The 13,006-nt window shown below is 36.3% G+C and overlaps 1 protein-coding gene across 4 annotated transcripts in view; it reads right to left on the bottom strand.

Moving 5' to 3' along the window:
• Positions 1-1,120: 1,120 nt before the first annotated feature.
• The window catches only part of LOC136877064 (sodium/potassium-transporting ATPase subunit beta-2), a 130,747-nt gene continuing 118,861 nt past the window's right edge, over positions 1,121-13,006 (bottom strand). For 3 of the 4 annotated variants that reach the window (XM_067150880.2, XM_067150882.2, XM_067150881.2), the window contains exon 7: positions 1,121-6,851. In XM_067150880.2, the coding sequence (XP_067006981.2) occupies positions 6,748-6,851 (104 nt within the window). In that variant the 3' untranslated portion in view covers positions 1,121-6,747. The remainder of the gene's footprint in view (positions 6,852-13,006) is intronic. The other variant, XR_011018599.1, reaches the window with a different exon arrangement.

The raw sequence follows: 13,006 nt of genomic DNA, 5'->3' as shown, positions 1-13,006 counted from the left end.
GTGTGAATCAGTCATGCACTTATATAGGCTTACTATTACTTAGTAAATGCATAGATTAATATATTGCATCACACACCCGTATGATTATGCTAAGTGCAATGCTATTTTTATCAAGTAATAAATTATAATTTGCCAGAATTGTCTCCAAATGGTTCCTAAAATCTCTTTTAAAAAAAAGTCACTAGTTGCTATCTTTGAAATTCTGTCACAAAAATTACTAAAAAAAGACTCCAAATCTAGTGACTAGTCTCTACAATTGACTAGACTGATGTGAACAAACACGAACATAGCATGCGAGAACAAGAGATTGACAATCGATACACGCGTCACGATATACAGGTTTCATTAAACATCACACATCTGCGCGCATTTCTCGTATTAATAAACATCGATATTTCATTTGAAAGCAGCGTATGAGTGGTGGACTTCTGGCCATAAGTGTACAAAGCTGAAATGGCAAGATTTGAAAACAAATGTTTGAAGTTTACCAAAAAATAAGCTCAAATCGGGAGAAATAATACAATAATCGGGAGGCCGGAAAAACTGTCGAAAATCGGGAGTCTCGCCTAAATCGGGAAAGTTGGCAGGTATGCTGTTGGCCAACATTCTGCTGGTGAATTTTTTTCCCGCTAACCACGGTATCGAATGATATAAACTTGGTGCCTCAATGATCATGGCCATCAGCTTACCACACAGAATACACACACATACAACAGTAAGTTGGAATGGGGTTAACATTTCCAAAGCAATGTCCATGTATTCTCTACACATTGGATGTAGTGCGTTTGTATCCAATCCAGCATGTTTGAATTGTTTTAGTAAATGTTGAAAACTATGACCCATGGGTAAAGCCATAGGTAGAAGTTGTATTATTATCATTTCAAATGACAGTTATGCAAGAATACATTGGTGTATATAAAAAAAACATTTAAACAACAAAAAAGACTGTAAAGACTATACTGGAATGCTTCATACATCTAAGCTAGTATAGAACAGTTCTTTCGGAAGTTGGTGAAAATCCTCATACAGATATATGTACTTAAACTCTCAGAAGAACAGCAGATGTTCTTTTAAACGTGGATACTGTAGATATTGAGGCAGGGAAGTAAACTTACTTGGATACAGAGAAAACTTAGTTTAATACAATAATAACAATCATTTTAACAAATACATCAGTGAATTGCTTTTACATAAAGTATGCTTTTCAGACAAATACAGATTTAATACAAAATTTGGAGTTATTGGTTATTGCTCCTGAAGAAATATACATATACATGTGAGATGTAGGTACCCTAGCAAATGAAAATTTTGATTCCCTCTCTACTCTGAACAAAAAAAATATTTTTCTTGCTTTTCATTTTTCAACTTGAGATTTCTTTTGTATGAACCTCTTTCCCAATTGTAAACAATACTGCCTATTTTCTGTAGTATAAATTAATAATAATAATGTCATTGGCTTTATGTCCCACTAACTACTTTTTCGGTTTTCAGAGACGCCGAGGTGCCAGAATTTTGTCCCGCAGGAGTTCTTTCACGTGCCAGTAAATCTACCGACACGAGGCTGACGTATTTGAACACTTTCAGATACCACCGGACTGAGCCAGGATCGAACCTGCCACGTTGGGGTCAGGAGGCCAGCACCTCAACCGTCTGAGCCACTCAGTCCGGCTATACATTTATGTGCTGTATATTTCTCTTTGAAAGAATCTACATTTTGTAACAATATCATTCCTTCTTTTCATTGAAGGGAAGTTAAATATCAAGTCTGAATACTTTACTCTCTTGGGAAGACAGGAAAACAATATGAAGAATAAAAGAAAAGCTGAATTATAATTATAAAAGTCTGTTGGGCAGGCTTTCCAAATATATAGGGCCAGTCTATAAAGAATTAGCCGGCCCCGTGGTGTAGGGGTAGCGTGCCTGCCTCTCACCCGGAGGCCCCGGGTTCAATTCCCGGCCAGGTCAGGGATTTTTACCTGGACCTGAGGGCTGGTTCGAGGTCCACTCAGCCTACGTGATTAGAATTGGAGCTATCTGACGGTGAGGTAGCGGCCCCAGTCTAGAAATCCAAGAATAACGGCAGAGAGGATTTGTCGTGCTGACCACACGACACCTCATAATCTGCAGGCTTTGGGGATGAGCAGCGGTCGCTTGGTAGGCCAAGGCCCTTCAAGGGCTGTAGTGCCATGGGGTTTGGTTTGGTTGTATAAAGAATTACAGACTGACTAAATGTATGGAACTTATATTTCTTTGGGAGGTACAGTATAAGAAACTTGTGGATAATATTTTAAATAGTGATATTCTGTGAAACAATTGAAGCAAGGAATATGCTTACCTGGTAACATTGTTATTAATAGGTTCTTTCCAACACACAATTAATTGTCCATACATGAACGCTTTCACGTATTACTCTATCTTGATCCGCTGATTTCAGTAGCAATTATGGGTTTGGTAAAGGAATGGACTGCGTTGAAATGCTTTCACATATAGTTGAACTGGTGTATGTAAATATCTTCTTCCTCTGTGGAATTGGAGTAATGCAATAAACACACACCTGTCTGTTAAGCCTTCAGCCCAGACGGTGGCTGGATCCTCAGAATAGCACACCAAGGTAATACAGTTACTGTGTAGGATAACAGCAAAAACCAACATGCTATGATGAGGTGTACAAGTCAAAGTATAAAAAGGAATGAGGTAGTTTGCCATTGCTTTCCTCACTGGGCCAGAAAGTGCTATTGCACTATGTGTAGCGCCTATCCAGGTGCACTAGTCGTGCTCTGAAAGTCGTAACTCAGCACCATCTACACTTCAGCAGCTTCCATGCTGTCACAGCCATAAACAAGACCGGAATTTGAAGCTGCATTTTGGTCTGCACTGAATCAAGACACCAATAATAAATACATATGCTCATTTATGAATTTAGATATTTTTTATTAGTTTTCTTTTTGTAAGAATAAACTATTCCTCTTCATCATCACTGAATGAAAATTGTAAGAAGTTGCTGTCATTTTTCATAATATAACTTCAATAACCTGAATTATCTAATGAAGTGCATCACAAAGAAGAACAAGAACAAACGTCAAGGTGATTCAGTTTTTCTACGCATATCACCGAAATATTAAACTCTGTACATGCTTTAAACAGACTACTTCGATCCATTAGTGATCGATGCCGGAAGTTAGTTGGAAAGCCTGAATGTAGTATATAGATGAATACAATTTTGACTATATTGAAAAGCATTTCTTGTGTTGCATTTGATCAGAGAGACCATGTACTACTACAGGAACTATGTTGGAAAGAGCCTAATGACAATGGATATTCTTCATTCAGAGAGATCCAACAGATTATGAATTGAGCAGCGCTTGGTGCATCTGTGAGTATCACAGAGTAACATTCACACAGTTTATCAACTGTTTCAAACAATTTTACCTACCAACCTTATGAAAGGAGGTACTGGAATTGGCCACTTTTGCCCAGACATTTTTGGCAGCTCTGTCAAATATTATTCATCACTCGCTGCAGTTCACACTGAGTAATGCTGGATATTTCCTGACAGATATTTTGTTTCAATTCTTCAATTTGGGTTTTTCTCGTATAGTATAGTATTTTTTAATTTACCCCAGAGATAAAAGTTGCAAAGTCAAAACAACTGGACTCTACCTGTGGCCTGCAATTTATTATGAAGATTATGGATTGTTGTATCACCTGGAACTTTTACACCCAGGAATCTTTTTCCAAATGATCTTTGAACTTGACAAGCTGACGTAACACATATGAAATCATAAATAAATACACAATTGCATGCAGAACAAAACACACCATATGTAATAAGTGAACTGCACTCAACTACTTTCAGATCCACACTAACAGCTCTATCATCAGCTGGACACACATGCACTCAGTGGAAAAACACCACCAGCTGGTTCATAGTTCATTGGATCTCTCTGTATTTCAAGGTATAGGATAAAATTCACAACAATCTCTCATAACATAGATGTGGTGAAACAAACTTCTGGCTGAAGATTCTTTCATGAAAGCCTTTATTTTTCTTCAAGAATTGTTTGCTGTTTATCAGGGCATTCTTTTCCTTTCTACAGTGTCTTATTACCTAAATTCTTATGTTCATATTATTGACCATGTGCTTAGCTTTTATTTCAGTAATCTCCATTTCTGATACATCCACTTGTCCTACTCCTGTGAAGAGTATTTCTACTTACTATTTTGACACATTCATTTGTTAATCAGCATGTGTGCCATACAAAGAGTGTACAGTAATGTCTAGTGAACTGTAAAAGTGTCTCTATTCTTTGCTTTGACAGCAATACATGAAATGTGTTTGGCAAGGGGTGATGTCCACACTGAAAGTTAAAATATCTGCAAGCCCCTAAAGTCAGTTGAGCACTGAGAGTTCTTTATGTCTATAAAATTCTGCACTGTGGTACTAAACTACTGAGCATACTGTATATCCTATATGCCTTCATTTACCAGAAGAAATATGAAAAGACATTATGAAATAGTCGTCACACGTAGAAATTGATCAGCACGATATATATATTAAATATGGTATTGTATTAATTATAACAATAACAAATAGATTCATCTTATGTACAGTATTCATTCAGTAAATAGATAATTAAATCTATACACACAAACTTTGTACAAAATAATGTAAAAGTCTAATAAAAGACCTGATGGAAAGTATTATTGAAACAGTTCTCTCAGAATGGCCATCTTCTGACAAATCCTTAGAAAACTAAGCCTATTTCTGTAGAATACGAGACAAAAAACTCCTTTGTCTTGTCTAAACTTTTCTTTCAATAATTAACATTACTCTGTATTTACTATTCTTCAATTAATGTGAGCCTTTTTTGTGTGTACAATTTAAGGTAATTCAATATGAAAACACATTACAAAATAGTTGTCACATGTATAAATTGATCAACACATGTTATATCACTACCATTCCCCCAGTCCAATTTGATTCTGGAATTACCGGTATCCGATTTTTTTTACGGGATTAGCCAAACTGTCACATCTTCATATTTCTTTGCTGTTAAATGGTTGGTACCTGGTGGTTCAGAGAGTATTTTCAATATCAGAATGTATCCTTGGTGTCAAAAAGCTTACTCATTTTTCCAGCCCGTTTCTTGTCTGTAATCTGAGTTCTTACAGCACTTGACAAAAGGATTCAGCTCCACAAATATTTATGTTAAGCTAAGCACTGATTGCCTTTATGTTCATTGCCAGTATTTTCATTGAAGATTTAATTAATTTTATTAATTGCTCTAAAGAAATACTAACAACAAACACCCTTGACTTTAAGTGCTCTAAACTGCATGAAAATATGCTTAGAATATAGATCGTTCATCACAATAACAGTGATCTGATTCCCTGCAAAATGGTGCATTCTATCTCGGGAGACATCTGAAGCGTGTTTTTGTGTGGTTCAGAGCATTCGAGATCAAGGGTATCCCTTGTAAGACAGTATCCATTACAAAACTTGAAAGCACCCTTCCCATTCCTAGCCATTACTTTTACAGTTATACATGGGTAGGGTTGCCACTTATCCTCAGTATGAGGGAAAAATTATAAGCTGTAAACAATTTTGAAATTTCTTTGGTTTGTCTGCAATGTATTGCTTAAAAAAATCAAGTGAGAAACAGTATTCACAAACAGTGAAGTGTGCATAGTTTTTCTTTGCTATTCCAGTACAAAGTGCTTCTGCTGAAAGATGTTTTTCTTTAATTAAAGCTTGGTGGACTAATGAGAGGAAAATATTAGGTGTTGATCTAAGATCAATTGCACTAGTGACATTTAATTTCAAGCATTTCACATACAAACAGTTTTACTCATATTTGCTGGAAAGGAAAGATATTTTGAAAAAAAAAATTGGTCATCTGAAAATATGAAAGGCATACAAAAGTGTAAATGTAATTGTGAGGGTTTATAGTTATGATTGAAATTTTAATTTTATTTTCAAGGTATTTTGGTTTAATTTAAATTTATAAGTTAATTTTACATAACAAATTTGCAGCATATCTTATATACAGCAATAAAGCACACAGTTTCTTATGATTAGTTGTTAAATACTGACATAATTAATTAGACTGTATAAATGGGCAGTGACATCTTTAAAATGTTGTATAATAGCTCATTCATTACAGAGAAATTTGTCCTTATCTCAGTACTTCAGAATGTGGTAATCCTATACATGGGATAAAAGGAACCTATCTGTCCTCTTTAGGAGAGTTCTCCTGTAAAATTGCTCCTCAGGTGGATTCCAGCTACTTCTGGTGTGATGATACGAAATGAGGCTCAGTGGTATATGAGAAAGAGGGCTGTTTGTTAAGGGTTGAGAGGACATTTTGTTACTTTTCCTTGTGTAATGTGAATAAAAGTTATTCTACTTCATTCTCTAATTTCCTTGTCATGAGATTCCAACAGAGAAAATAATTCAGAAAATTCTTTTCCATCAGGCGTTAAAGCATTTCAGAACAAGGGATTTTTATTATCATGAATGTAAATGCACTTTTCTTCTTAATACACTGAGAAGTTGTTTTTAAACCAAAAAGCTGTTCTAAAACCAATATCAATCTCTTCTTTATCTACATAAATGATGTACCCTCTTTCTGATAAGTATACTTTTTGAAGGGTTAAAACTTAGCCCATCACATATATAGTTCTCTTCAAGCTTTCATTTGCAGCTTTAGCAAAGATGTTAATGGGTAGAAATACAGTTATTCAGATTCAGTCAATCATAAGTTCAAAGTGAACTGAACCTCGCCGCTCTGCTCTGTCGTGAAAGATGTTCTTTGCCCATGCTTTGCATTCAATGTTAATCAGAACGCCAGCTGAAAAAGAAGTAAATACATAAAATTATTAACTGTGATCAAAGAAAAGTAAGGCAGTTGAAAAACAACATTCAAAATCTTAGCTTTTGTTTTGGAGAATTCACTTGTCCTTCATGTTTGATATGCATATTTATAATGCAATTTCTGACATTATTTCTCCTATCTTAACTTGCATTGTATTATCAGTGTACAGAGGGTTTCAATATTTTGGGAGGTAGTATTGTGGACGATTTCAAGTTATAAAGTGTAATGTGTGTTGAATTGCAGCTGTATGGTATCAAATTATCTGGATTTAGGGCGTTCGCTCAGGTGGCAAGTTTTCAAAGAACATTTCCATTGATAAATTATTCCAATCCCTTATTCCTTGTCCTACAAATGAATATTTGCCGTCTCAAATTCCAAGTTTATTTTCACATTATGATCTTTCCTACTTTTGAAAACTCTAATCAATCTTATTCATCTATTAATGTCATTCCACGCCATCTCTCCAATGACAGCTCTGAATGTACTGCTGAGTGAATCAGCTCATTTCCTTACTCTCAAGTCTTGCCAGCTAAAAGTTTGCAAAATTTTTGTTCTACTATCAAGTAATCCTAGTAGGCATAAGAACAACCTTACAAAAAATATTAAACACACATAAATGACTTATTGATCCAAAGACCCTGCATAATGTGCATTAGTTCAACCTAAATGACTTATCGGTGCATAAACATTACATAATGTGGAACAGTTCAACCAAATGACTTATCGATGTGTTTATTGATGCACAGGCCTACGTTGTTTGGAACAGTTCTCAGTACATATACAAAAATCTCACCATCGACTTCAGTGCAATTTTCAGCCATAGTATTTATAAGCTGCCGGAAGTAGTCTTGGCATTCTTTTATGAGGACACAATTAAGCATAATGCGAGTGACCAATTGGCTTCATTCATCCCCAAAGACAAAATCTAATGGAGTAAGATGTGATGTGAGGACTGTGGTAAATGTATTAATAGTCATATGTGTGTGTACTTGAAATAGTCCATACTACTGCCCTCCCAAAATGGAATGCCCTTTATACTTCTTATTAATCAGTGCCATGAAAATTTGCTAAGTTATTCACATAATTATCCCAGAATACTAGTACTTAAATTCTTCCATGAGAGTATCCATAAGCTTTTACTCTATAAAATGCCTGAAAAGCCTTACAGCTTATTTTTTATATGCTCTACTATTGGTGTGAAAAATTTAATTCCCTCATTGGGAAATTAGACTTTCTATGAGAGTATCCAGTCATAAAGGAATAAAGATTGGAATTGAAGAGGTAATGACAACAAATACTGCACCTTAAAATATCTTGGATTAGTTATACAGGGAAATGTAAACACTGATAGAGATATTATCAATCAGATAAACAAAGGCTGGGTGAAGTGGCAGGCAACCTGAAGGGTAAAACTGATATAACAATTTTCCATCCAGAATGGCCTCTGGCCATAAAACTACCAAATCTCCTACAACCCCTGACTCTGCAGGAAAAAACAGGCTAAAATGGGGTGTAATAGAAACAATCCCAGTGGCATCGCTGCTTGCTTCTCATCAAGACAGTCCAGGTTTGATTCCTGCCCAATGCATGTGGGATTTACGAAAGGAAGCATCACATCCTATGGGTCGGATTCCACATAAAAGTGGAGGTTGCATGGCTTATGACTGCAATAGTAAAGGTCACATAAAATTCTAAGCATAGTTTACCTTCTTAATAGGAAAACATGAGAACACACTAATGCTATTATCACGATCGACTGAAACACTATTGAAGGGATGTCACACACCAAGTACCTAGTATGCTGGCTACGACAAGAATGGGATAGATGAAGAAATCAGAACCAGAAATCAGCACTGCAGAAAGTATGTTTTTGAAAATACAGTAGAAGTTCATTATAGCGAGAATTCACAATGTCGAAAAATTTACTCGCTATAGCGGATTGTCGTTATATCCGATTTTTTGTATAAAAGTCGGAAAACACCCCATGCATATTAAAATCGGTATGAAACGGCAATCAGTTTGTTCAAAACTTGCGTTTCCGCAGATGATATCCACACTACGGCTTACTTGTTTGTTATTTTTCGAAATCCGATACTACACGAATGTGTATGTTTAAATTCATTCTGAAAAAATATAATACCGTATTTCTCCGAATCCAAGATGAACCCCACTTTTTCCTTCAAAAAATTTAAATCAGGCACAAAAAGTACTTTGTAAAATTATATGAATGCCTTTGTTGTACAGTAGGCCTACGCATTTTAAACTATTTTAGACACCGAACATTGACTTTTGTCATGCCGTATTTTTTGCGGCTGCAAAATTATTCTTTATTTCCGCGGGTTTAAGGACCATTAACTTAAAATTGACATCATAATACTGAAGAGAACCCATTGAAAATTTGCCGGCAATACTTATTCCATGAGTCTCTACATTACGACGATCCATCAGAAAATTATTCTTGCTGTCTATAAAACTGCTACTTTTAATCAGCGTTAGATATAAACGGCTACCGTTACATGCACGTCTCACTTGCTGGGTTCGGCCAAATTCATCGGCTAGCGATGTATTGGCCTAATCGCGGACGTTGAAAGTCAACGAAAGAGTTTATTGCGCGACGGTATGGCCATTCCCGCCCTAGCGTTTTTCGTGCATATACCTCAAAATTTCATCTTCGACTTCTTTAAAGCGTCCTTGTTGCAGACCACTGAATGCATTTTTGCGCAGTACGCATTTTTTTTTAGCTCTTCATGCTAAAGCCAAACATTGGCTTTAGTTAGGCCTGTGCTGTATTTTCTTCCGGCTGTACAATTATTCTACATTTCCGAGTGTTAACTTAACATTTAACATTTAACTTAAAATTTGCATCATAATATCGACTAGAACCCGTTGAAAATTTGCCGGCAATAACTTTTCAATGCATCTTTACAATACGACTAACCATCACGAAAATATTCCTGCTGTCTATAAGACTTAATTTTACTAAGCGTCAAGTACAATAGATTCACAATTAAGTATTTATTATTTATTTTTTTTCCACCTAGTCGATACAATGATTGCTTAAGGCAATTTAATGGTTAAAAGTGGTACATGTTTTGTATTTTATCAACATCTTCAGCCACATAACACTGTTTAGATGAAAAATATATAAATTGACAAAGTAATGCTTAAGAGGAAGTGTCCTTAAAATTTTATGTAAGTACAATAGACGCGTTATAACTCTGCCACTGAGTAGCCACGGCCTTTCTAAGAATTCGAAGGCTCGTATGTTTTGATGTCATTCTGCAGATTTGAGAAACGGTTTTGTAGAGGCTAATAGAACGCCATACTCTCTTCACTATTTCCTGAGATCCAGTGATGTTACACACAGGCACTGTACAATAGGTTGTTGCTGCTAGCGATGTAGGCAATAGCAAATAGCTATAGTGAAGAGGCGGTCGGTTATTGTCAATGAGTTATGTGCGCGTGTGAAAAGAAGTAGCATGGTTACCGCAGTAGTTGCCAGTGGTATCCATTAATTTACTGTTAGGCCGCAATGCAAGACAACCCTCGAGTTTTTGCAAGAGATTCTGAGAAAAAAATGTCTTGGATTTGGAGGAGAAATACGGTATCACTCCAGAGGTTTCTGTGGCAAATGCTTCAGTTCTCTTCTTCAAACGGCGTCACCTAACCTAACCGTATATGTATCATGAAAATATATTTCAAACGCATGTAGAGAAATGATAACCTCCTCGCAAAAAATTTACATTTAAATAGCCTTTCCGAAATTTAACTAGACGCGAGAAGATATGAAATATTCTCTGAAATCAGTAATGTACTCTGCCAATCATGAGGTGCATCACATTCTTACTTAATTTCCGTAAATAACATTAAAATTAAGATATCGTTTAATTCAGTATTTTTAACGAGTTAACAACTGCTATCGGCCACGTTATTTATGCATTTATTACGAAACGTGTTATCCTCTTTCATTTCAAATTTTCTTTAAACAACAGCAGTCGACGGGTATTACTAATCAACTCCAACATCGCCTTTGAATGTCGATGAGAGAGCTCGCAAATGCACAAAGTGAGAAAACTATACCGTACGGTATCGAAGAAGATTGATTGCATTTTGTTGCAAATGTTTCAGAACTATACATATGAAGAACACACACTTCAAGCGCCGGTAGAGAAATGGTAACATTCTCACTGTACATTTTCATAATAGCCTTTCGGAAATTTAACCAGACGCGAGGAAACCTCTGAAATCAAAATTAAGCACTCTGCCATATCTCAAGGTGTATCCCATTCTTACTTAATTACAGTATTTAGCCTCAAAATTAAGCGGTCATTTGGTCCACCTTAATTTTTAACGAGTTAACAACCGTTTATTTATGCATTTATTACGAAAATATGTTCTCTTTCATTTCAAATTTTCTTTACGGAACAGCAGTTGATGGGTATTACTAATCGACTCCGACATCGCCTTCAAATGTCGACGAGAGAACTCGCTAGTGTACATACCGGGGAAATGATGCCGAAGGTAATCGATCGCATGCAATATCATCGCTGGGGTGCATAAATATCGGTAACGAAAAAAAAAGTGCGCGCTTAATCGCCCGTAATTACGGATGAGTCACTGATAGGGCTCTCGCTGTAACCGAAGGACGATACACAGTTTAATATAGGAATTTTGAAGGGACAGAAAAAATCGTCGCTATAGCGGAGTTCTCGTTATATAAAGTCAAAGAAATATTAATGTTTATTTCTCTGACTTTATTGTACAATTCAATACGGACCAAAATATGAGAATTATAACATGTTCTCGTTATATGCTGAACTCGCTATAGCGGACTTCTACTGTAAAACAAAACCTCTTATGTGACCTCCAATTTGAAACTCAATGGCATGTCGTGAAGTGTTATGTGTTACTGGTGCTACTTTATGGTGCTGAAGGCTTTGTCAATTCTGACTGTAGACCTATGAGGGTTTACCAAAAAATGCATTTAAGTCCATAAAGACCTCCGTGCCGTTTGACAAACTCTTTAGGTTCTTGCTGACCCTTTTCTATAAATGAAAGAATTTTACAAAATAGGACAAATTGGAGAGACCATGTTCCTAGGATGAAAGATAATAGAATACCAGAGCTTGCCCTTGAATACCATTCTGTTGGAAGAAGGGACACTGACCAATGAAATGATGGCTTGAATTCTAAGGTTGAACATGCCTAATAGCCTAACCATAAAGAGGAAGTAGGCAAGCAAGCAGAATAAGGGTGTTTCAAAGACCGAGGCTGAGTAGCTCAGAAGATAGAGTGCTGACATTCTGAGCCCAAGATCGTGGGTTCTAACCCATCTCAGCAGTATTTCTTAAACATGCAGCCTCATATTGGTTAATTTATGACTAAGTAAAAGAACTCCTCTAGGACAAAATTTCCAGCACCTTTTAAGTCCCAGAGATAGATAAAAGTAGTTATTAAGACATAAATTCAATAAGACTGGCAAATTTTAAAATAATCAAGTTCAGATTAAACTCAAGTGTGGGGAGGGGGGAAAGAAATTGCTGTCGTAGTGACAGAATTACAGAAATTTAATTGAAAACAATGTTAAGACCACTGTTATTCTAATCTCATCTTTCCAAAAAGTTTGTCATATACTATCCTCTTTATACAAATAATGGAAAGGGAAGAAACAAACAAGCGCAAGTCAAGTCGTATAGAGAAAGATAGGAACATTGAAAGGATCACATAACAGTAAAAACACCACGACAGGCCAGTGAGGGAAGGGGAAATACAGGGTGAACAAAAAATGCTGCACATGGAGATTGGCATGCGGTTCCTCGTCGAAATTCATGACAAAAGTTTATCTTGCAAAACCTAGTCCCACCAGGAGGTTTAATAGAAATGCGAGTTAAGGAACAAGGCTCTGGCAACGCTGTAACGGCGTGCAGCGTGGCCAAGCATAGGTCACATGAACTCTGTGCTCTGCCGGAGCTGTCTCATTAGCTCAATGAGACAAAGTAATGTCATAAATGCCGGTTGTGCGGGCATGCCGATGTTCGAGTCGCGTTCGCACCAATTTTTTTTCAGTTAAAGTATCATATTGTATCCAACGTACATCTCCACTATACAATACACTATGTTCTGTCTTACCG

Source organism: Anabrus simplex, chromosome 7 (genome assembly GCF_040414725.1).
Source record: "Anabrus simplex isolate iqAnaSimp1 chromosome 7, ASM4041472v1, whole genome shotgun sequence".
Classification (NCBI taxonomy): Eukaryota; Metazoa; Arthropoda; class Insecta; order Orthoptera; family Tettigoniidae; genus Anabrus; species Anabrus simplex.
This window is presented reverse-complemented; position numbering and strand designations above follow the sequence as displayed.